This window comes from Anomaloglossus baeobatrachus (genome assembly GCF_048569485.1).
Source record: "Anomaloglossus baeobatrachus isolate aAnoBae1 chromosome 5 unlocalized genomic scaffold, aAnoBae1.hap1 SUPER_5_unloc_3, whole genome shotgun sequence".
In the NCBI taxonomy this organism is placed as follows: Eukaryota; Metazoa; Chordata; class Amphibia; order Anura; family Aromobatidae; genus Anomaloglossus; species Anomaloglossus baeobatrachus.
The window spans coordinates 393,693-420,489 of NW_027441806.1; the positions used below are offsets into that span (position 1 = coordinate 393,693).

General features: G+C 41.6%; 2 protein-coding genes across 2 annotated transcripts in view; both read right to left on the bottom strand.

Moving 5' to 3' along the window:
- Positions 1–26,797, bottom strand: part of LOC142259155 (uncharacterized) — a 118,875-nt gene that overhangs the window by 54,500 nt on the left and 37,578 nt on the right. The window lies entirely within an intron of this gene.
- LOC142259176 (uncharacterized) lies at positions 3–25,516 on the bottom strand. Its single transcript, XM_075331680.1, has 6 exons — positions 25,400–25,516; positions 16,466–16,589; positions 16,285–16,382; positions 12,246–12,395; positions 11,937–12,116; positions 3–38 (listed from the first exon to the last, which is right to left on the bottom strand). The coding sequence occupies exons 1-6, from the start codon at positions 25,514–25,516 to the stop codon at positions 3–5; spliced, it is 705 nt and encodes a 234-aa protein (XP_075187795.1).

A 26,797-nucleotide genomic window follows, 5' to 3' on the forward strand; every position in this document is an offset into this window, starting at 1 on the left:
GATTATAGGTCCATCTGAACTCCCGATACAGTCATCTGCTAAAAATAAACACAATGTTATTATTATTTAATATTATTTTGAACATTTTTTAAGCCATAACATCAGAAATTAAATTAGAAATAAATGTATTCTGAATCTGTTTTCCAATTTCGAGATCTAAGAGTTACATCTTCGTTAATTCGGACCGCCCAATCCTGTCTCCAAGATATCCCTCCAGTAGCAACAGTTCTCTTAAATGTCAAACAGTAAATAATCTGAGTGACTATCACAATGTTACTGCGGGATAACAAGGGACAGGGGGCTCCTATACTGTCGCTCATGCTAGGAGACCTTAGGCTATCCCTAACCTCTGAATTACCCCTGAAAGTGGAGATGCCAGAGTCTTGTGTAGAGATGAGCGAAGCGGCCGTGGTTCTGCTCGAGTTCGGTTCGACGAACCGAGGTCTGGTTCGCGGTCGGTTCGGCGAACCGGTTCGGCGAACCACTCGAACCCCATAGGAAACAATGGGAGGTAATCACAAACACATAAAAACACCTAGAAAACACCCTCAAAGGTGTCCAAAAGGTGACAAACAACTCACAACACAACACAAACACATGGGAAAGTGACAAGAACAAATTCTCATGCGAAAACAAAATAGCTTGACGAGGAATAGGAGGACGAGACACAGATATAGGCATGGCATGCCCTTCTAAAATCATGCAAAACACCGCAAGGTGTTTGACCAAGGTCTCCCTCATCCGCTGAGTCTTCCATGTCCATGTACAGTTCGTCCTCCATTTCTTCATGTTCTCCTGCACCTTCCTCAACATTTCGCCTGCTACCATGCGCCCTTGTTGATCCCTGTCCCCCATGGTCCCATGCCTGCCGCCTTGGTGATGATGAACATCTGGACCTTGGTGATGTTGTTGTCTCTTGCGCATATGAATCCTCCTGTAGTTCCTCCCCTTCCTGTTGTCCCACCCCCTGAGTCCGAATAGTGTTTAGCGTGTGCTCCAGCATGTAAATGACTGGAATTGTCATGCTGATAATGGCATTGTCAGCGCTAAACATATTCGTCGCCATGTCAAAACTGTGCAGAAGGGTGAATAGGTCCTTGATCTGTGACCACTCCATCATGGTGATCTTCCCCACCTCTGCATCTTGTTGGCCCAGGCTATACGTCATAACGTATTGCACCAGGGCTTGGCAGTGCTGCCACAGTCGCTGTAACATGTGGAGAGTCTAATTCCAGCGTGTCGGCACATCGCATTTCAGGCGATGAACCGGCAGGCCGAAAGACTTCTGGAGCGATGCAAGTTGCTCAGCTGCGGTGGTTGAACGGCGGTAGTGAGTAGACAGTTTTCGTGCCCTGTTCAGAAGGCCATCTAGGCCGGGATAGTGTGTTAAAAATTGCTGGACAACAAGGTTCAACACGACGAAAAAAGGGGATGGCACCTCCTGTCCGTGTGACAACAAGATATTGGGGTGCACTTTAGGTTCCAAAGCCATAAAGTGAGAGATAGACAAGGCACTCCCAAAATGCTTTGCATGAAAATTTATTTATGTGCTTTAGAACGTTTTCGGTCCTATTTGGACCTTCATCAGTAGCACATATGTAGTGAATAAGGTGCACATGGGCTGTCAGGCGTGGATTCCACCGCTGCATGGGGGCTGCCCCCATGCAGCGGTGGAATCCGCGCCTGACAGCCCATGTGCACCTTATTCACTACATATGTGCTACTGATGAAGGTCCAAATAGGACCGAAAACGTTCTAAAGCACATAAATAAATTTTCATGCAAAGCATTTGGGAGTGCCTTGTCTATCTCTCAACAAGGTTCAACACGTGAGCCATACAAGGCACGTGTGTCACCTTGCCCAGGTGAAGGGCCGCACCCAGGTTTGCAGCATTGTCACACACGGCCTTACCAGGCTACAGGTTGAGTGGAGACAACCATTTACCAAACTCAGTCTCCAGAGCTGCCCACAACTCAGCCGCTGTGTAACTCTTATTTTCAAGACATTTCAAGATAAAGACCGCCTGATGCCATTGCGCTCTGCTGCCAGCATAGTAATGAGGGGTGCATGATTCCTTCTGCGCAGTTACAACGCTGGTGGCCTGACCAGGCAGGTTTGGGGCGGAGGTGGAGGACCCAGACAAGGTTGAGGAGGCAGAAGCAGTGGCGGAACTTGGACAGACAGAGGATTGACACACAAGTCGTGGGGACGGCAAGACTTGTGCAGCAGACCCTTCACCATCTATCACCATAGTTACCCAGTGCCCAGTCAGCGACATGTAACGTCCCTGTCCATGCTTACTGGTCCAAGTATCGGTGGTGAAATCCACCCGTTCACACACAGAGTTTCTCAAGGAAGCGGTGATGTTGTGTGCGATATGCTGGTGTAGCGCAGGCACACCTTTCTTAGAGAAGTAGTGGCGACTGGGCATCTGGTACTGGGGCACAGCGACAGACATAAGGTCTCTAAAATCCTGTGTGTCCACCAGGCAGAAAGGCAGCATTTCGGTAGCCAAGAGCTTACAGAGGGATAAAGTCAACCTCTTAGCTTTGTCATGGGTCGCAGAAAATGGCCTTTTATATGTCCACATCTGAGGGACAGAGATCTGGCTGCTGTGTGTAGACGGTGTTGAGTAGGGTGTCCCTGGAAAAATGCAGGTTTGTGAGGAAAGTGCAGGCGTAGACATGATGTTGCCTTCATCAAACGTTGGTGCTATCGATGTCTGAGAGAGCTGTACACATGCACTTGTTTCCCCTTCCAAACCAACTGACAACCTACCAAGCAAACTGCCTGTTGCGGTTACTGTGGTGGAAGTTGTGTGTGGAAAACCAGGTGTGACAGCTGTCCCCACAGTCCTAGAAGATGAAGAGCGCCCGGATGCACTGGAAGGGGCAGGCGGTGGATGGTCCGCTCCGCTAGGCCGCATTGCAGCACGGTGAGCTTCCCACTGGGACATATGATATTTATTCATGTGACGATTCATGGAAGAAGTTGTCAAACTGCTGATGTTTTGGCCTCTACTAACAGATTCCCGACAAATTTTACAGATCACATGATTTGGGCGATCCCTTGCAAGGTCAGAAAAGGACCAGGTTAGGCAAGGCTTAGAGGGCATGCGACCTGCTGAGCCCCCCCGACTAGTGCTCAGAGGCAGAGTGGTGGCTGAGGATGCAGTTGTAGATGTGCTACCAGTACTCCTCCTCTGTCCAGGAAGGCGCAAGGTAACTTCGTCGTCAGTTGCATCCTCCTCCACCGCCTCTGTTGACCTCCTCGAGTGCCTGACTGTGGGTTGACAGTAGGTGGGATCTAGAACTTCCTCATCAATTGTTGTGTTTGCACTCCCCTCACCCTCAGACCGAGCCTCTTCCTGCCCTGAACGAATATTTAAGTTGTCATCCCAATCTGGTATCTGCGTCTCATCGTCATCAGTATGTTCCTCATTGTCTATAACAGGTGTTACAGTTTGTGAAGAAGGATCAACATTATGCTCAGAAATTTGTTCCTCACGGCCTGAATATGAGTCACAAAGGTTCTGGGCATCACTGCAGACCATTTCCTGGTCTGTACTCACTGTAGCTTGGGAGCAGACCTCTGATTCCCAGGCTATAGTGTGACTGAACAGCTCTGCAGACTCAGTCATCTCTGTTCCACCATACTGTGCAGGGCGGATGGAGACTTGAGAGCTGGGAGAAAGCAAGTGTGATTGGGATGACAACTCAGAGGACTGGTGATTTTTGGATGCGGTAGTTGAGGTGGAGGAGAGGGCACTTGTTCGACTACTTGAGATCCATTCAAGCATTTTCTTTTTTGGGCAACATCTACCTTTGTTCCAGTTCTTCGTGTACGTAAAAAAGGGAGCACATCGGATTGTCCACGGAAAGTAGTAGACATCTGACTTTTGCTGGTAGATGGCCTATCTTCAGCAGATGTTAATGGAGCTTTGCCACCTTCCCCACGGACACAAACTTTTTTCCTTTTCCAACACGCCTGTTCACCTTTCCACCAGCATCTGTCATTTTGCCACTCATTTTGATTGAGACAAGATTGTGCACTTAAAATGTGGTAGTAAAAATTGAGAGGTGGTGTAGATTGCAGCGGTGGTCTACCTTTATTGACAGCAGAATAAACAACAATAACTATCCCCGACAATGCAACTATGGCCCTTAAACTGGCAGCACAGTTTGCTATTCTAATAGCTTAGTAAAAATGAGTTTGAGGGTGCAATGCAGAGGTGCTGGAAATAGCTTGGCACCAGTGGGACACTAATGAAGTCCAACAGCCACTTTTAGGATGCCACTAAGTTTCCTCAGTGTTTGCTATTATAATGGCTTAGTAACAATGCGTTTGAGGGTGCAATGCAGAGGTGATAGAAATAGCTTGGCACCAGTGGGACACTAATGAAGTCCAACAGCCACTTTTAGGATGCCACTAAGTTTCCTCAGTGTTTGCTATTATAATGGCTTAGTAACAATGCGTTTGAGGGTGCAATGCAGAGGTGATAGAAATAGCTTGGCAACAGTGGGACACTAATGAAGTCCAACAGCCACTTTTTGGATGCCACTAACTGGCAGCACTCTTTTCAATTAAAATGGCTTTGCAAAAATGTGCAGGAGGGGAGAATGCAGAGGTGCTGGGACATGCGTGGCACAAGTGCCACAATAATGGAGGACAGCAGCCACTCTTTGGATGGCACTAACTGGCAGCACTCTGCAATTAAAATGGCTTTGCTAAAAAGGGCAGGAGGGTACAGTGGCCGGGTTGTGGGTCAGTGTAGAGGAAAGGAAGCCTCACTTTCTATCCCTCCTAATGGTGAAATGCAGCAAGGAAGTCCATGAGCTTAGCTACACAGACACTCTTATCTGTAGCTGTTAAAAACTGTTTCCACGGACCTGACTGTCACCTATGGCTCTGAGCCAGCTGTAATTAGCCCTTAAAAGGGCTGAAAGAAACTTCCATCCCTATTCTTTATAGCGCTGTGTGTAGAGCGTACACAGCAGGATCGGCGACAGGCGATGCGTCTGCGGTGACTGTCACCCAGAAGCAGAAGGCAGATAATGGTGTCCTGACAGTCAGATGCCCGTATTTATAATGCAGGGACATGTGACATGGACATCCTATGACACATGCCATTGCTTCTCTGGCAAAAAGTCCACTTAGCTGTGTGTGTGTCTGGGATTGGCTGACATGCTGGCCCGCCCCACTACGCGCGCGCTTAGGGAAGGAAGAACAGAAAAAAAAGAAAAAAAAAATGGCGATCGCCATTATCCCAGCAGTAGTGATCTGAACGCGTTGTCCCCGCACACTATATGTTGAAATTTCATAATAGTGTGAGTCACAGAGTGACTTACACTATTACAGCGAAAAGCCAGCTATTAATTAACTTGGCTTTTTGCTGCTAGAACCGTTCTCGAACGGAACTCGAGCTATCGAGCTTTTAGCAAAAAGCTCGAGTTCTAGTTCGATCTAGAACACCCCCCAAAATCATTCGAACCACGAACCGCGCTCAACTCTAGTCTTGTGCCTTACTATTCTCCTGACCAGATCTAATCTGTTATCCCCCAGTGAAGGAAGGGGCAGGAGTATAATGGAAATAGATTAAGACAGATGGAAAAAACAAAATTCAGACACACTGCAAGCTCACAGAAAAAAACAGTGAGAGACTAAGGAGAAAAGCAGGAGCAAAAAGACAACAAGGGTTAACACCACAACAGCTCATAGTAATAATGCACAACAACTATCCGTAAGTCTGGATCACAACACCTCACCAGACCAGTATAGGTAAACTATAAAGGGCATTAATGAAATAGTCCAGCCAGCATATACAGGAGGGGAGCGAATGATACTGGCTCCCCTACAGCATGTAATCAAAGACATTAACAAGCAGCCCAGCAGAGATTAACTCTTGCTAGCCTACTTAAGTCTGTAGTTAGACGCCTGAGTCTCCCTGCGCTGCAACACAGACATCAGAGAAGTTAGCAGGCAAAGTGTAGTTTCAACAGATCCTGACACCGCCATAACAGTTCGCCAAACCTGCAAAATCTCCTTGTTACATTGATCCACAACATAGACAATTTCAAAGAGGTTGTTTTTTTCAAAGACAAAAATAAAATAATTAAAGCCACATGTAATAAATAATTATTAGTTCCTATGTGACAATTCACCTGTATCTGATCCATTCCCCAGTTCCTGCTGCTGCGCGACTGATCAGGGAGGAGTAGTGACCATAAAAAGCACATCTGGCATTTTCATCAATTTTTCTCTTTACAGCGTTTACTGATTGTTGTAATTAGTGATGAGCGAGTGTATTCGTTACTATTCGCAGAATAGTACAGTACATGAGGAGCAGGAGCAGGAGAAGGGGAGATAGGAAGTGGCATATGATGAGGCGGAAACACTGGTAGAAGTTGGGCTCGCTATTCTTGGCATGTGTAGAATGTGTGATGTTACAGTTTGCGACTCTATCCCAGCCTCCACCAGGTTCACCCAGTGTGCCATGACAGATATTTATCATTCGTGTCCACAACAACTTGTCTACGTGTTTGTTGTTAGGTGGACCTTCCCGGTTACGGCGTTGGTCAGAGCACGGTTGAGATTATTTATACACGTACTTGTGTAACGAAGGGACGGCACACCGGGCAAAATAGTGGGGGCTGGGAACACTGTATCTTGGGGCAGCCACAGCCTAGAGATCACGGAAACACTGCGTTCCCACAAACCTAAAAGGCAACAACTCCATGGCTAGATATTTGGCAATGTGTGAGTTTAGGTTTTGTACCTGTGGGTGCGTGGCTGGGTATTTACGCTTCTTTTCAAAGCTCTCAGGCACGGACAACTGGACACTTTGCTGGGACAAGGAATTGGATGTGGTTAATGTTTACTGTGTCTGTGCAATCACAGATTGTGGACAGGATGTATGAGTGCCTGCTTCCTGGACAGCAGATTGTGAAGGACGTAGCACAGGTGACATGGCAGTGGTTTGACCCGCAGACACAAATTTAGTACCCTGGTGTTCTGCCCACCTACTGTCTGTCTGCAGTTTCCAATGTCATTTCTGCTTATTATTTGAAACTTCACTTTCCAAAACTGAACTACTTCTATTCCCTCCATCTTCTAACCTCCCCTCTCTGTGTGTGGCACCACGATAACTCCTAGGCAGCAGACTCACTGTCTGGGGGTTATGCTCAACACCGATCTCTCCTTCACCTCCTACAGACAATCTCTTGGCCGCTCCTGTCGCTTGCAACTCAAGCACATCTCTAAAATCCGCTCCTTTCTTACCATGGAAACTACAAAAACCCATACTGTGGCCCTGATTCACTCCTGCCTTGACTACTGCAATTCTCTATTAATCGGTCTTCCCCCAACTAGACTCCTCTACAGTCCATCCTTCATGCTGCAGCCAGGGTCACCTACCTGGCTAACCGCTACTCAGATGCTTCTGTTCTGTGCCAGTCATTGCACTGGCTGTCCATATATCACAGGATCCAATTCAAACTGCTTGTTCTCACCCATAAAGCTCTCCACAGTGCGGCACCCCCCTACATCTCCACCCTCCTCTCTGTCTATCACCCTACCCGTTCTCTATGCTCCGCAAACAATTTTTGACTAACATCCACACTAATCCAAACCTCACACTCCCAGATCCAAGACCTCTCCCGAATTGCACTAATCCTCTGGAATGCTCAGACCCAAGAAACCAGGACAAACCACAACTTACTCAGCTTCAGACGTTTTCTAAAAACGCAGTTTTTTAGGGTGGCCTATCACACTCCTAATAGTCCATCCACGACTTCTCACAACATAACTCGCTATCAAACTCCACCCAAAAGTATCTCAAAGATTGTCTGACTGGTTCAGGCAACCTTTATCTATCATCCATTTCTTTGAGATGGCTGGCTTGTCATTGGAAATGAGCACCTGTACCTTGTCTCTTCTACCACTTCATTGTAGATGTAAGCTCTCATCAGCAGGGTTGTCTTTTTTTGTTTTTTGCTATAATTATTGTATTTTTCATAACTGTTACCTGCTTAGATATGTGCCTCTGAATTGCGCTGCAGAATATGTTGACGCTATAGGAAAAAATATTATTATTATTATTATTACTGGGGTGCTTGGCTGCCATGTGGGTCTGCACACTGGTGGTGCTCAGGTTGCCTTTGCCCTGGCCTCTGCTCAACTTGGATGGCAGATGCTACAGATTACAATGTTTTTCTCTGAAGGACTTTCAGAAAAAAAACTTCCAGACAGCGGCTGAAGGCCTCCTTGCCCTGATTTGGTCCACAGTGGGGGTGCAGTTCGGAACAGTTGACCAAGTTCTCACTCTGGGCAAACCACTACCCCTTGGTGCCTGTGTTGGTGGACATATCCATCTTCCTTTGTGTTGCTGTGCTGGTTATGCATGTCAACGGTCCTGGTTGGATCAGTGGACTCATCATCGACCACCTCATCTTCCATCTCATTTTCCTTCACAGTTGAGATTGTAGGCGGACCTGATGGAAACTGTGTCTTATCATCAGCAGCCTCCACCTCTGGAGACAGTAAATCAAGTTCCTCAAAGTGGCTTTCTTCTGGCTGTAGGTCCTCAAATACTTGCGCATCAACGCACGCCACCTTCTCCCGTCACTCTTCAATGCTGCACGGTGAGAGGCCAGAGCCAACCAAAGGATATGTACAAAACAGATCCTCAGAGTGGCCAAGCTAGGGGTAATATGTCTCATGTGACTGATGATGGGGGGAGGAAGGAGAACCAGGTTGAAGATTGGATGGGCCACCCTTCTGTGTATCCACAGTAGACTGTGTGGTCATGGAAGATTTGTTGCTGCTTGAAAAATGCAAAGAAACCTTGTTGTCTGCCATCCAAGACAGTATCTGCTCTCGCTCTTCTAGCTTACACACGTTCCCATTCCAGACCGGCAAATTTGAGGAGGATGGTAAAGCCCAGTGCCACAATAGGCACATTGTAAACTGCTATGGAATATGTATTCCATCATATGAGTCTCAATGGGGGAGGGACTACCTAAATGTATAAGTGAGCACAGTCCCTCCCAAAAGTATGTTACTGGGCCACCTCAGGGCCCTCACCAAACTCAGCTTTCTTGACAACTGCAGGCCCTCTGAAAACCTGAATTGAGGGCCGCAGAATGAAATGAAGGAGGAGGGTAAAGCCCAACGCTACAATGGGCACATTGTAAACTGCTATGGAATATGTATTCCATCATCTGAGTCTCAATGAGTGAGGGACCGCCCAAATGTACAGGAGTCCCTCCAAGACGTACCGTACAGACCAAAATTTCGGACACACTTTCTCATTCAAAGAGTTTTCTTTATTTTCATGACTCTGAAAATTGTAGATTGGATAGGACAATGACCCCAAACACACCTCCAGGCTGCTTAAAGGCTATTTGACTAAGAAGGAGAGTGATGGGGTGCTACACCAGATGACCTGGCCTCCACAGTCACCAGACCTGAACCCAATCGAGATGAAGGCAAAAGGGCCAACAAGTGCTAAGCATCTCTGGGAACTCCTTCAAGACTGTTGGAAAACAATTTCTGGTGACTACCTCTTGAAGCTCATCAAGAGAATGCCAAGAGTGTGCAAAGCAGTAATAAAAGCAAAAAGGTGGCTACTTTGAAGAACCTAGAATATAAGACATATTTTCAGTTGTTTCACACTTTTTTATTAAGTATTTAATTCCACATGTGTTAATTCATAGTTTTGATGCCTTCAATGTGAATCTACAATTTTCAGAGTCATGAAATAAACAAAACTCTTTGAATGAGAAGGTGTGTCCAAACTTTTGGTCTGCACTGTATGTTACAGGACCACTTGAGACCTCTCAAGTGAATGATCAAGATACCAATAAACGTGTTCTAGGTGGCCTTGTAAAGTACTTGAGAATAGCTAACTAGAAATTATATATGGCACAGGGACCTACAAAATGTATGTCAGGCCCCTCCCAATTATAAAAGAAAAAAAAGTAAAAAACACTACATGTGAATAAAAGTTAAAGGGGACTTTTGTTTTCTCTGGTTTATTTAGCCTTATATACAATTGATTATGCAGGAAAAACTGTTTATCAACCTTTCTGGCCTGTAAAATGCAATTTAGGTTAGGTGTTCTTGTGCATCTGTAAAAGTGGCGTAATACTGTGACATCCTTGTTCCCAGAAACCACATGTGAGTCAGAAATGTATGCAGGCATATCCTCCAGGCTCTCCCCATTCAGTTTCATTACTTTCCCATCCCTTTCATCCTTTTCCTCAGGCCCCCAGACCTCTTTGTTGGGTCCAGCAGAAAATTATTCGCATTTCCCATTGACTTGCACTGTACTCACTATTCAGAACGAATACACGAATATTACAAAATACTCGTTACGATTATAGCGATTACGAATATTACAGTACTCGCTCATCTCTAGTTGTAATTAACTTTCTATTTTCAGCTTGAGAAGAGTAACAATACAGCAGTGATGGGGAACTTAGTAACTCTTCAGCGTCCCGCAATCGCATCACAGGGCGCAGACAGGAGTTGGTATGTGTGAGTTCCATTTTGATGATGCTGTCAAAAATGGACATGCAAGTTTAAAAGGCTAAGAGACGCCTCTGTTAGAGACCGATGCCGGATATTTAAATGGGTTGTCCAGGTGTGTAACATTGATGACCTATCCTTAGGCTTTATAACCGTAGCAGGGTCTTGCGGTCTATGAAGATAAACATCAGGGCCCCAATTCATCAAGATTGTTACTGTACACTGAAAAATGACATCAGGCACTGTAGTGAGATTTCTGGCATAGGGAACACTGCAGTTTATTAAGATGTAAAGACGCGGTGGCATCAACCCCTTGTTCTGGCCAAGCTCTGCCTATTTTGTCAAAGCTGGTTAACACACACACACACACACACCATCTCGTCTCCTTTTCAGCTGTAGACTCCTGCAAATAAGAGACCTTTGGTCACATGCCATGATGTCAAAAAGGTCCTTAAGCAGTCCTATAATTGGCATATAAACACTGAGGCCCCTAAAAGAATGGGGGCCCTATGAAACTGCCCAGTTTGCTCTCCCATTCACCTGATGCCAGTCCTGCATGCCAGCCTGTGTCCTGTTCAGTTTAGACTCCTCCAAATAAGAGACCTTTGGTTACATCATGTCACATGACTTTGAAGTCATCAAAGGTCCTTAAACAATCAACCTCAGAATACAACTGATGGGGACCCTAAGAGACTGGGGTTCTTGATAAATTGTGCAGTTTGACACCTCCCAACGCGGGCCCTGACTGTAACTAAAACTTATTTTTAATCCCATAAAATCATGCTATGGCTTATTTTCAGGGTAGGTCTTATTTTCAGGGAAACAGGGTATTCATGAACCCTCTGCATTTATTTGAGTTGCCTTCATAACAACATAGAGAAGACACTAGAAACAAACAGCAGAAGAAGCAGAAGCAAAGAAAATACAGCTGAAAAAAAACAGAGCAGAAAGCCTAAAAATGTAAACACAAAATTAGTGCAGCAAGTACATGAGTAGATATCTCTTACTGGATAGAGCTGGAGGAGACACATCCTGAGGAACATCGGGGTCTTCTTGTTTACAGTCCTGTGGGAGAAGAGGACGGGGACATCTCTCTGGTGTTGTCCTCTTACTGGATAGAACTGGCGGAGACACATACAGGGACTGAATTCATTCCTTACATACAGATAATTATAGGCCGTGTGTATTTAGTCCTGTCTATTACCTGGTGATGTGAGGGGCTGGGGAACCTCCATCATGACGTCCTTGTACAGATCTTTGTGTCCTTCTAAATACTCCCACTCCTCCATGGAGAAATAGACGGTGACGTCCTGACACCTTATAGGAACCTGACACATACAATGATACCGTCACCCCCGATCCCTTCATAGCGTTACTGTATAATGTCCCAGCATTCCCAGCAGTGTCACCTCTCCAGTCAGCAGCTCAATCATCTTGTAGGTGAGTTCTAGGATCTTCTGGTCATTGATGTCCTCATGTATCGGGGGGTGAGGTGGAGGCCCCGTGATTGGGCTCAGGGATCTTCCCCATCCCTCAGACACAGGGGCCTGACAGCGCTCACTAGAGGTCTTCTTCAGTACTGTGTAATCCTGGTTATGGAGAGACACAGTAAGAAATCTCACTCCAGACATTTCCAGAGTCCTCACCTCTCCAGTTCTGTCCATCTGTTATCCCCATAGATAAGAATGATGTAATGTGACATCATCAGAATCTCTCACCTCTCCAGTAAGCCGGAAGAGGATCTCTAGGGTGAGGTGTAATATCCTCTCCACCATCTTGTCCCTGTCCATATCCATCCTTGATGGGGTAATTAGGAGAATTCTCTTATATAGAAGATGTCCACTGAGAGGATTCGATATTGTAGGGACCTGAATGGGGAGAAGATGACGATGTAACATCATAAAGAATCCTGTATAGTAATATAATTACTGGAGACTTTATATCCGATCACTGGCCACAGAAATAACGCTAACATGTATGGCATGAAGGAGAAGACAATTCATGGTTTTGGGGCTGCAGGAACCGAAATGAAGATTCTTGATCCAATAATATTAAGAAGCGGCTTTTACTTGATATGTATGGCACATGACTATTTTATAATATTCATCTGTTTGCAGGTTTTTAGTTTTCCAGATTTTTTGGGCTGATTTTTAAACTGCAATTGTTTTTTAAATATTTGCAAAATTACTGCATAATAATGACACTGAAAAAGACGTGGGTGGACAGGAAAACCAACCAGTGCCAGGAAGCTGCTGCCAAGGCAGATAATAGGATGTAGTGAACGAGGCACAGATGCTCCGGAAAAGAACAGTTTTGCCTCTATACAAGTCACTAGTGCAGCCACACTGCACAATTTCGGGCTCCAGTGAATGAGGAGGACATAACTGAACTAGAGCGGGTGCAGAGAAGAGCGACCATTAAAGGAATGGAAGGTCTGCAATAGGAGGACAGGTTAGCAAGCTTGGGGTTATTTATTTTGGAAACACAAAGGCTACGGGGCGATTTTATTACAATGTACAAGTATATCAGGGGCATTACTGAGATATTTCTAATGAGCTTTTTACAACTGAGGCCTGCAATGATGACAAGGAGGTTCAGTCATAATCACAAATGGGGATTCTCTACTGTAAGAGCAGTGAGAATATGGAACTCTCCGACACATGATGTGATAAATGTTGATAGACTACAAAATTCAAGGCGGGCTTGGATGCCTTCTGTAAAAAGTATATTATGGCAGGTTGTCAGTACTAGATTTTGTGATGGGACATTGATCCAGGGAACTAGTCTGATATATTTAGAGTCATGGAGGAATTTTGCTCCTTGTAAAAGTATTCACACCCTGGGAACGTTGCACTTATTTTTACATTACACCCACAAATGTAAATGTATTTTATTAGGATTTTATGTAATATACCAGCATTAAGTAACAAGTATTTGTGAAGTGTAAAGGAAATAATAGATGGTTTGCTAAATATTTTAAAAATATAAATCTGAATATTGTGACGTGTATTTGTATTCAGTCCCTTGTAGTATGATGCCCCTGAGGGACCAATTGCCTGCAGAGGTCACATAATTAGTAACCTGAGTCACCTGTATCATTTATTCTCAGTATAACTACAGCTGTTTTGTGAAGGTTTCACAAGTTTTGTTTGAGAACATTAGGGATCAAACAGCATCTTGAATACCAAGGAACCCACCAGACAAGTCAGGTATAAATTTGTGGAGAAGAGTAAAGCAGGGTTTGGTTATAAAAAAAAAAATAGCAAAAGCTCTGAACATCTCACTAAGCACTTTTCAATCAATCATCCAAAAATGGCAGGAGTATAATGTGGAGACATGAGGGTCAGTGGGTACAGTCGTCCTCTGGCCAGGCTGTCTTCAGAAAGACTGCTCGGACCAGGGCTCATCCCACTGAACGCCCGCACTCCTTCCTTGTGGGCAGAACACTTCTTTGACAACACAGGATGAGGGAACCACACCTTGGTAAGATGTTACTGGTTCACCAACAGGCAAACACGTATTGTACATTTCCAGCAAGATCACAAGATGGTACAAGCGACAGAGTCTCTCCCAACCGTTGGCTCGCATGGAATTAGAATCATTGCGATTTCGGGGTTTCCTGGGCTAACTATCCCAGTCAGCAGCACCTCGCTTTTGATGAGCACCCACAGAGAGGAGATAGCGGCAAGCTTAGAAAGCTGACTGAGCACAGCAAGATACAGCATATAGCCAGGCAACTGAATGATCCTAACCTGGGTTCTCCAGGCACAATTGTGGGCTCAGCATTGAGCAGTGAAGCACATCTGTGATCCTCCAGCTGAAAATGTGGATTTTAGGCTGAAGTCCTGCAAAATGAATGTGGAAACAGGAGCAAAGCCCTTTTTATACCCTCAGTTCTCATTTCAGAGTACTGTATCTTACAGGATTGGTGGGAGATGGCTGTTCTCTCATTGGTTAAGTTCAATTCTACTACATAATATTGCTCTAACTGACATAGTCAAAGAGGCTGAGGCAATCAACATTTAACAGGCAATAGGGCTCCAGTCAGTCTGATATTAAACAATGGCTAACTTCTCTTGATTTGGCAAAGAAACAAAAGATCTGGCCTAATTAAGAACAGTTCACCCCTCACACAAATCTCCAGATGCTTAGTTGTCACATATAGCACAACTGCACAACGACAAAGACATGGCCGTCCACCTAAACTGACATCCCAAGCAAGGAGATCACTAATTATAGAGAAGCAGCCAAGAGGCCTATGGTCAGTAGAAAAGCAGGAGGGATCCAGAGCTCAGGGGGAAGATCTGTCCACAGGACAACTATAAGTCATAAACTCCACAAATTTGGTCTTTATAGAATAATGGATATTTTTAAAAGCAAAACATAAGAATTGAAAATTGCTTCACAGATGCAATTCATCCAATTTACCTGAGATAGAGCGGTTTTATAAAGTAAAAAGGGCAAAAATGTCACCTCTAGATGTGCAAAGCTGGTAGACACATCCCCAAGAGATTGGCAGCAGTAATTGTAGTGAAAGGAGCTCCTGCAAAGTATTCACTCAGGGGCTGAATACTAATGCATATCACAATTTTCAGAGTTATATTTCTTAAAATATTTACAAATGTTTGCTACTTTGTGTTGGTATGACATAAAACCCCAATAAAATCTATTTGTTTGTGTAATCTGAAAAAATGTGGAAAAGGTCATCGGGTGTGAATAGTTTTTCAAGGAACGGTATGTCTACCTTCAACCTAAAAACTAGTAAATTTTGTCAGAAATGTTCTCCAGTCCACACCAGAGATATTTTATGTAGCCCAAATATTTTGGTGCAAATTTGTCAAAATTTAGGAAAACATGAAACTTTTTGCACTAAAAAGTCAAAAACACAGGTCAAAGGGAAAAATACAAAGCGTTTCTATTGTGCACAAAATTCATGATCCACTTGAACCAATATGAAGAATCTGGAACAAAAAACATTAATTAATACAAGAAGATAAAAAACGTGACTTAGAAAAACCCAACAGAATTGATGAGTTGGATGTAAGTTTTGTGGTGCGGAGCCCGTTATACCGACAGACGGGATGTGACCGCAGGCAAAAATATTCAGGGAAGGGAAAGATTTTACACTTTGTAGATAAATTATCTCTTCCCGGGATGTAACGGCCTCTAATGCCAGGATCACACGGCTGGATAAAGAATCATCACAGCTTCATCCAGAAAACTAGGACAAGTCTTTTCTTATTTGTCATCCATATAAAATCCGGTATTTACAGCCGCTATTAATCATTTACAAGACCATTTACAGCTTCCTCCATTACAGAACTGCAATGTATCCGTAACACAATGTCTGCTATATGGTGGAGCTGGTGGGAATCTGATGGTTTGTGCAGACACAGACCTGAATGGACGAGTCTCCTCCGATTTACAGAAGGCACTAGAGGATGCTGGGATTATTCTCACACGCAGATTCAGTCAGTGAGAAAGAAAAATCCCCATCTGCACTGCCACATCCAATAACAATGGTCTGAGGACGAGACGTTGTGTTATTTTATGGACAGCACTGAAAATACAGTAGTGTAAACGAGAACTAAAAGGAATCATCGAAGCTCTTATCTCTCCTAATCCTGCCACCTTCACCGTTCTCATTACACAAGTATAACACATATAATACTGGAGGATAAAACAAGACTGAGCACAAGACCTTCACAGCCGTGTACACATCATAGGGAGATTTCATGGCACCTTCTCTCCATCTACCTGATGATCCTGAGGAACATCGGGGTCTTCTTGGTTACAGTCCTGTGGGAGAAGAGGACGGGGACATCTCTCTGGTGTTGTCCTCTTACTGGATAGACCTGGAGGAGACACATACAGGGACTGAATTCATTCCTTACATACAGATAATTATAGGCCGTGTGTATTTAGTCCTGTCTATTACCTGGTGATGTGAGGGACTGGGGAAACTCCATCATGACGTCCTTGTACAGATCTTTGTGTCCTTCTAAATACTCCCACTCCTCCATGGAGAAATAGACGGTGACGTCCTGACACCTTATAGGAACCTGACACATACAATGATACCGTCACCCCCGATCCCTTCATAGCGTTACTGTATAATGTCCCAGCATTCCCAGCAGTGTCACCTCTCCAGTCAGCAGCTCAATCATCTTGTAGGTGAGTTCTAGGATCTTCTGGTCATTGATGTCCTCATGTATCGGGGGGTGAGGTGGAGGCCCCGTGATTGGGCTCAGGGGTCTTCCCCATCCCTCAGACACAGGGGCCTGACAGCGCTCACTAGAGGTCTTCTTCACTACTGTGTAATCCTGGTTATGGAGAGACACAGTAATAAATCTCACTCCAGACATTTCCAGAGTCCTCACCTCTCCAGTTCTGTCCATCTGTTATTCCCATAGATAAGAATGATGTAATGTGACGTCATCAGAATCTCTCACCTCTCCAGTAAGCCGGAAGAGGATCTCTAGGGTGAGGTGTAATGTCCTCTCCACCATCTTATCCCTCTCCTTTTCCATCCTTGATGGGTCAATCAGGAAAATTCTCTTCTATAGATGATCTCCACTGAGAGGATCCGATATTGTAGGGACCTGAATGGGGAGAAGATGACGATGTAACATCATAAACAATCCACTGTAATAATACAATTACTGGAGATAATAAGGGAAAACATAGAATGAGAACATTCTGGGGGAACATTATACTGTGTGAGGGCAGAAAGGGGCCGAGGAGCGAGGGAAGAAAGGAGCCGAGGACCGAGGGCAGAAAGGGGACGAGGGACGAGGTCAGAAAGGGGCCAAGGACTGAGGGCAGGAAGGGGCCGATGACCGAGGGCAGAAAGGGGCAGAGGACCGAGGGCAGAAAGGGGCCGAGGACTGAGGGCAGAAAGGGGCAGAGGACCGAGGGGAGAAAGGGGCTGAGGACTGAGGGCAGACAGGTTTCCTCACTTTCGGCCTCTCATAGTTGGGGCATTTGTATCTATCAGAGGAAAAGGAAAAAAAACCTCACGATTCATAGAAATCAGCGAGAGGAAAACTCCAATAAAGTCTCAAAGCTGAAGGGGTTAATGCCGCCTGTCCCAGTAATGGGGAATCTCCACACACCTCCACCTGCAGAGCCGCACACTAGATATATGGCTGCTCTGTGCTTACAGGACCTGTGATGATGTCACATGGAGGGGAGGAGTCAGGGGTCACATGATCAGCTCCTCAGTGTAGTCCTATATTGGCGTGCACACACTGGATGAGGCGCGGTGTCAGTGAATGGTTATAGTAAACCCCTGTTGCGTATGTATGTGACCCCTGTTGCGTATGTATGTGACCCCTGTTACGCATGTATGTGACCCCTTCACACTCTTATTTCAGTCTTTGCTAAATTGAAAATAAGAAAGCCGCGGAGACACCATCACGTGTTTTTCAACGCTGGCAGGAAACTAGCCAGGTCTTTCACCGGGAAGGAACAACCACGGGAAGGGCAGTCTCCAGTCAAGGAGACCACCTATACCAAACATGGTATCCATCCACAGACAGCCGTTTCGGGGTATTTGCCCCTCATCAGTGTGGAGTAGGAATCTGGCTAGTGGGGGCAATGCCTAGTATAAGACTACTTAAGCAAGCATTGTTGACCTTAGGGAACACGTGATGGTGTCTCCGCGGCTTTCTTATTTGCATACTTCCCAGGGGGCAATGCTCTAGAATCACTGCGTTGAGAAACACGTGATGGTGTCTCCGCAGTGGATATGTTGATCTCCCTAAGGTCAACAATGCTTGCTTTGCTAAATTGAATTCTTTGTTGATAAGTTTAGGTGAGGAGAAGATTTATTGAGCGACTTTAGAAGAAAAACGTTTGGACCTGATCGGTCTTGATCACAAGTTGCTGAAAATTTGTGTATGACGTATATGGAGCAGAGCCGCATGTGTACGATGTGTACAGAACTGTGCCATGTGTGTACGATATCTACGGAATGGAGCTGTGTATGTAACAGAGCCGTGTGTGCATGACATGTATGTAGCGGTGTTGTGTGTGCACAACGTGTATATATACCCTCTTATACCACTTTATTAATCCTCAAAACACCCATGCAAGCAGGGCTGCCACTAGGAATTTCGTGGCCCCATACTGGCAAAATTTCGGGGCCCCTTGAGGCTCCACCCCAGCTCCGCCTCCACCCCATGAATCTTCCACAGTCCCACCGCCACTCTTGGAAAACTTCACTTCTGCACTTCAGCCTCACCAATCACACATTAACCCTTCACACTGAACACCGTGTCACACACGCAGCCATCAGATTTTGTATTGGCCATCAGATTTTTGTAAGCCTGCCTCCACGACAAGGTGGAGTCTTTTGGCAGGGCCCTACTCTGCTCTAACTTTTTTTTTTTTTTATATCTAACTTTTTTGTTATATATATATTTTTGGTTTATCTATTTTTTTTTCTTTAAGGGAATGTGTCACATACAGTTTTTAAACTAATTGAAACCAAATTCTGATAATGCAGACTTGTGGATTTAGACCTGACAAACCCTTCAAATGGAATCTGTCACCAGGTTTTTAACACCTAATCTGAGCGCAGCATAACATAGGGGAAGAGATCCTGATTCCAGCGATTGTCACTTATTGGGCTGCTTAGTGTAGTTTTGATAACATCACTGGTTAATCAGCAGGAGATTATCATTGCAGGACTACTTGGCATGCTGCAAGTAGTCCAGCATATTTATGAGCTCTGTATAACTGCTCGATCTGCAGCAGAGAAAACATGGATTTTATCACAATGATAGCAAACAGCCCAGTAAGTGACACATCACTGGAATCAGGGTATGTGTCTCTACATTATGCTGCTCTCAGATGGGGGAGAAAAAACCTGCTGACAGATTCACTTTAAGGCTCATTCAGCAGTCAGTGAAAACCAGTCTGCATTTGGGCCGCAGTGCATGGCCTGGCCATGGGTCTCCTGACCTGACCTCAGCAGTCTCAGAGCATATATGGAGATGCAGGTCAGGAGATCGGGGCCAGGCCATGCATGGCGTTTTAAGATGAGATTTATACTGATGGTTGTTCTTTATGAGAGCGGAGGAGGGTTGTGAACAAGACATGCCACATAAGGCAGAATTAGGCTGAGTCCACACATCCTGTAATCAGCCGTTGGGAAAAATGATTTCTGCAGGATAAGTTTTCTTTAACATGGGAGTCTATGGAGGACAGATCCGCTAACAGATTTCTATTTATCTTCCAATCTGTAACGGATGGGCATCGTGACCTGTAGGGCCACAAGTCTCCTCCGCAGGAGAACGCAGCTGCCCCTGCCCACGATCAGGGTTCGGTGCGCTGCGGTCTCCTGCTTGTGTTCTCCCTATGCGACTCCACAGCAAATAACTGACATACTGCGGCCTCGGAAAGCCGCACCGCAGGTCAGTTATTGCTGCGGGCCGTGCACTGTTAAAAATATACTCTTAAATATATTTTTCTTCAAATACGCGATAAGACGCATGAAAAATGGACTACAAAATGTATAAAAAATAAATGTAGTTTATATCTGATAAAAATGATTGCTAAATAATAAAGTTGCAGTTCAGTTACAGAAAAGGAAAAAATATATACTTCATTAGCTTACGTAAAAGAGTTCAATTAGTCTTTCTTGAGTTCCTGAGAGAACAACCATATCTTGCTTCGTCTTGGGTGAATGCAGGATCAAAGGAACAGACAGACATGCTTCTTAGAGGCTGGATGGATGGGATGGATCAGCTTCGACATGTGTGGATTGACTCTCGGAGCAGGAGTGAGCAGCCACCCCCTCCCACCGTGTGTCAATGACAACTGTCCAATCCATATAGGGTATTTCAGCTGAACACAGTTACACATGACATAATCACTAGAAGCTTCTAGATGGAAGGATATATATATATATATATATATATATATATATATATATATATATATATATATATATATATATATATATATGTACCATGCTATGTCACCATCTATCCATACTTAATACAGATACCTTATTATTTATTCCTTATAAAAACTTTATCAATAAGCTATGCCCTTCCAATATAGACAAAACTGTGAAAACATATAATATGTCCTACTATAAAATGTTTGATAACTAGATGTATTAATTTTAATGTTTTTTACAATTCCCCCTTGAAGCGGGTGAATTATTATTATTATTATTATTATTATTATTAATGAAACCCCGAAAATGAATTAATACATCATTAAAATAACAGACCTTCTTTCCTTATTTGGCGATAATGGATTAATATCAATAATAATGATGAATAATACTCAATCTGCATTATTCATGTTGTATGTTCAATAATATAATAATGTGGATTCATGTTATGGTAGGCCGTGACTGATAATCATATAAAATATATAATTATACTTTCCTAAACCTAAAAAGATGCAAAACAAATCCGGTCACCATATGATGTCCTCTGGGTTGATGTCTTCTTATCTCCGATGTAATCTGGCATAAACACAGTCTCTTAGAATTAAAGCCTTTGATAAAAGATGAATGGTTACCAATTTAATACAGTCTCATATTGCGTTTATCATCGTTAGATCAAGTCCATAAACTTTATTCTTTATTGCAAAGTCCATAGCCAATGTTGGTAAACCACAGTTCATGAGTGTAGAAGAATAGCATAAGTCTTTGATGTCTGTGCAGTGTAATTTACATTAGTCACCTTTATCCTCCGCGCTGCCTGTTGTCAAATCCTGGAACAGATGTTAAGACATTCTTGGTCAACACGACAGGGGTTAACTTTAACACGTTATTGCTCTCCTTAGTAACTGTAGTGAGGTCTTAAGCACAGATCATGTGTTAGAGTTGTCCAACCTGGCACCATAAGATCACTGTGTTTCTGAGGTCCCGCAGTGGTAAGTGTATTGTATGTAACACAGTCTTATTTGAGACGTTACCTTTTGGACCGTTGAGTTTCAGCCTTTTAAACCTTTTGTGGAATCCCTCTTGACTTTAAAAAATTACTAAAAGTCTTTTATCTTCTGTAATCTTGATTGAAGACTGATTCATTCCCTAAACTAGATACCAAATGTGGTAATGATACTATCACTAATAAATGTCACAGTGTATAACTCTAATACTATAATACCATGTCATTATTATTATCATAGTAGAAGTATTAATATAATTGATACTTAGAATGATAAAATAATACTGCATAATGGTATAGACAATAGTATTCTCATGTAATGACCATTTTTTCATTGGTGTAATTACCTTTCCAAACCCATAGATGGCAATGTGTTGAATGTAACCAAAATGTAATATAAAATATGAAATAATATAATGTGTACCTATAACATGTACCATATTATAAATATGAAAGGCAACAATGTGGCTTATTTAGTTAGATCATTTGTAAAATTATAAACCAGAGCAAATAACCTTTTAGAAAAGACTGGATGATTCCATCAAAACACAATAATACCCATTATAAATTATTATTGATTTAAAAAAAATATAATATATATATTATTTGTAAATATAGGAAGGTAAACCTAGATGTACCTCGATCTTCCATCTTTATACTCTAATTTAGTTTATTTGATTTGTCTAATATTTATTAAATAACCTACTATATAAGAAAATGTGCAACTATAACCAATATTTCATCCTTATTGTGTTAATATACTAATATAAGAATAATGTATTACTAGGAAGTAAATAATTGAATACAGTGATGAATGAAGTGTTCTTTTCTTCCAAAAATTGGAACTTTCCCTTTTAATAAGATTCATATTTAATAAAGTAATATTCTTATATTAGATATTACTTAACTAAATATTGAAGTGTTTCCTCAATTGAGATATTAAAATTAGAAGGAAAAATAAAAAAATTGTAGAATTTAAATTTTGATTAAAAATTTGAATATTGAATAAAAATAATCAATATAAAAATTAGGAATAAAAGGAAAAATGAAAATCAGAATAAAAATAAAATTGAAATAAAAATAAGGCCTTCAATGTATATAACACTTATGTTATATAAATGCATTATGATATACTTCAAATATATATATATTTTTTTTTTATTCCCAGTTCTTCCTTTGTACTTGAAGTATTAATTATTAAAGTATTCTGTAGACACATATATTTATCAAATATAAATATGTAATTAAAACCCAACCTTTTCCTTTCAATATCATGAAATATGATGTTATAAAAATTAATATGTCAAGATTAAATTAAATTAAAATTTATGTTGTATATCTTCAAGACCATATTATAAATATTACTTCCATATTTGAAAAGAAAAATGATTACCAATTTGTGTATCAGTAAAAGAAGTAAGTAACACAAACCTGTATGAAAATCAAAACGTTAAAACCTTATTCTAGAATGTAATTCTTCAGAATAAACCTTTAATAAGGCTCCTAACATCTCTATACTAAAGAAATATGTCTATGAATAAGATATATTCTGTATAAATTCCTTCATTATTTATACTTATGTACTATAACTTATTTATTCTAAATAATATACATACATATTATAACCTTGAAGTAAAAAAAATGTTTTCCCTTTTTTTTTTTTTTCTTTGGAAGCTTCAAAGACCTTGGGCAAGTAACTGACGTTGACAGCTGCTCAGACACTCAATCATTCATAGACACATCTATGTACACAAGACTGTCATGGTTCTTTAACATATACATCCACATAGAAACATTGACAGACACATATCCCTTTTTTTCCAATTTTTCTATGCGCATTTCAAAATATATGATACTAATATGAATAATTTTATTCATTCCATATACTCATGAGTGACAGGTACCTTTGATAGTCACCTACTGTACATTTGACCACAGGACAGACAGACATTTATTATTAGCTTTAGTAATTCAAGTGTCACATGCTCTGGTTACGTGCAAAGAACATTCCATTCCAAAACAGCAAGCAGTTTTAATTACTCCACTCCAAAACTCAGATTACATTTCTAATAACTCTAAGGAAGATATATATTCATAAAAGAAATGTTAAACTAATGGTCCTCTGGCAATTGGTACCTGAGAAAATAATAATTATTATTAATTATGCTTTCGCGATTAGCCTTACACAATAAGATATATGTTACCTGATTGAGGATAAGAACAAATTTATAAATAAAAAGTTAATACTTCATCAATCTGCTTTACTGATAAATTCTGAGGGAAATAAAAGAATAAAATTATTATCATATTTATGATAAAAATGAAACACTTAAAATAAGTTATACTTTTCCTTATTATTAAATTTTAAATATTATTATTCATATACCAAGATCAAATTATTAATTTATAACATTTTAGACTATCATAACTAAATGAAGATATGACTTTGTTTTTACTATCACTACCCTTTTTATATATATATATATATATATATATATATATATATATATATATATATACAAATCCATAGAAGGTATGTATTACATGGATACACTGTATATGAATAATAATAAATATCAAACAATAAAATTAATTTACCCAGAAATCCCCTTTATCCAGCTAAAACCCAAACCTCAATTTTTGCAAGATCCGATCTATTACAGTAATTTCCAAAACATTGGAATTGAAATTATTTTGTAACTCAATTTTTTTCATTAACTGAGAAAAAATGTCTCTCTCCGAAAAACCACCCAGCTGTCGCTGGCTGTCAAATTCTCTGGATGACATTTTTTCTTTCAATAGTGACAAGGGGAGAGGATTTGCACAAGACACCTGTTTCTGTCTTTCAGGGCTTTTAAAAATCGCTTGTCTGATATTGTCGGTATCAGATTTTGTGACAATTTTCTCTTTCATTGAAGGTGACAAGGAAAGAGGGGGGGTATATGACTTATAATTTACATGCAATATCCTGCGAATTCCATACATTTTGTCACAGAAATATTTGGATCTGGGAGACACTGTTGGTTTTTCACTTAATCTCTCCCTTTTTCGTGTTGGTTTTTCAGAATTAATTAATTTCTGTTTTGATTGACTTTGGTGATTTCTAACAAAATCGATAAATGTCGTACATTCAAATAGGGACTTTTTCTTTAATGCCACCGTACAGGCTGCATTATCAAGGAAATTAAATTTCTTGATGAATAAATGGATCATTCCATTCAGTCTGACATTTGGAATGACCGTCCTATATAAACGCTCAAAAACAGACATAAATGAGAACATACTTTCATTCTGTTCAATTTGTAATTCCTTCAACATCTCATAATCTGGATTCGCTTGATTCCTTGCACAGAAGATGAGATTTTTCAGCCTTATGATATCATTATCACTTGAACAATCAAATGTCTCATTGTCAGAAGACTTTTTTAATACCAGCTGTCTAAAGAAATGCTGGGGTATCCACATATCAAATATCTGAGTCTTCTCACTGTCAGTTAAATTTAATTTTTCAACGGAACTTTCAAATATTCGGAATTTCTGCATACATGTATTTTAGGATCGTATGCGGGAATTAATTTGCATAAGTCCAATAAATTTTTTCTTAGTTTAAGTTCTAACTTAGTCTGTTCTATTTTTAGAAACTGATCTCCGCCATGCTCTCTGACTCCTCCCCCTTCTAGCTCCGCTTTGTCATTTCCTTTTCTTACAACTTTTTGCACGTCTTCTACTCTGGCTCCTCCCCCTTCTGACTTCTCTATGTCATTTCCTGCTTCTTCTCCAAAGTCCCGAAGACATGGCACATGTCTATGGCCATCTTGATTACAGTTAGAATTCACAATATCACCTACTGACATTTCAGGTTCTAAGCAATCTTTGGATGTCTCTAACACTGACTTATGGAATTCCTGAACTAAATGCAATAAATTTCTAAACTTCTCTTTTTCTTTGTTAAAAAATACCTTAGAATTTACTCGTGAATTTGCCATTTCACACTCAGCATACAAGTCTAACCATAAATTCACTAAACTAGACTTCTCTAAATGCTTACTTTGTTCAGAAAAAGAATTTAAATTCATTGTCTTACCTTGACTTATAATCAGCACTTGTAGCACTTCTTATGGACTGACTTATCCTTTCTCCTCCAGAGACACGTCTAAAGAGTATCGTGTGTGGCTTAGCAAAGTTCAAAGTTCATTTAAAAAAACATTGATGACAAAATGTATAAAAAATAAATGTAGTTTATATCTGATAAATATGATTGCTAAATTATAAAGTTGCAGTTCAGTTACAGAAAAGGAAAAAAAATATACTTCATTAGCTTACATAAAAGAGTTCAGTTAGTCTTTCTTGAGTTCCTGAGAGAACAACCATATCTTGCTTCGTCTTGGGTGAATGCAGGATCAAAGGAACAGACAGACATGCTTCTTAGAGGCTGGATGGATGGGATGGATCAGCTTCGACATGTGTGGATTGACTCTCGGAGCAGGAGTGAGCAGCCACCCCCTCCCACCGTGTGTTATATGACAACTGTCCAATCCATATAGAGTATTTCAGCTGAACACAGTTACACATGACATAATCACTAGAAGCTTCCAGATGGAAGGATATATATATATATATATATATATATATATATATATATGTACCATGCTATGTCAGCATCTATCCATACTTAATACAGATACCTTATTATTTATTCCTTATAAAAACTTTATCAATAAGCTATGCCCTTCCAATATAGACACAACTGTGAAAACATATAATATGTCCTACTATAAAATGTTTGGTAACTAGATGTATTAATTTTAATGTTTTTACATGCACGCACAGTGGGCACAGGATTTCTACAAATCCCATCCACTTTGCTTGTACTGTACATTGCAGCGTTTTGGACGCAGCTGAAGCAAGCTACATCCAAAACGCTGCAAACACTGATGGTGGGCACACAGCCTAAGGAGAGTCTTTATTACAGCCTGGCTATTAGGGCAGGGGGCACCAAACACTCAGATACAAAGGCCTTACTGCTGCTGTATTCTCCTAAGGAGAGTCTTTATCACAGCCTAGATAATAGCAAAGAATTTACTTAGGAAAATACAGCACCAGTGAGGCCTTTGTATCAGAGATACACCCCCATCCATCCTGCTCATATACCCCCATCCTGCTCATATACCCCCATCCTGCTCATATACCCCATCCTGCTCATATACCCCTATCCATCCTGCTCATATACCCCCATCCTGCTCATAAACCCCCATCCTGCTATATACCCCCCATCCTGCTCATATACCCCATCCTGCTCATATACCCCCATACTGCTCATAATATACCCCCATCCATCCTGCTCATAATATACCCCC

Coding starts and splice junctions, on each gene's coding strand:
- LOC142259176 (XM_075331680.1), bottom strand. CDS start 25,516: ATGAATTTAAATTCTTTTTCTGAACAAAGTAAGCATTTAGAGAAGTCT. Junction 16,383..16,465: donor CCAGTCCCTCACATCACCAG/GTAATAGACAGG, acceptor TGTCTCCTCCAG/GTCTATCCAGTAAGAGGACA. Junction 12,117..12,245: donor TCTTCCGGCTTACTGGAGAG/GTGAGAGATTCT, acceptor CTCCATAACCAG/GATTACACAGTACTGAAGAA.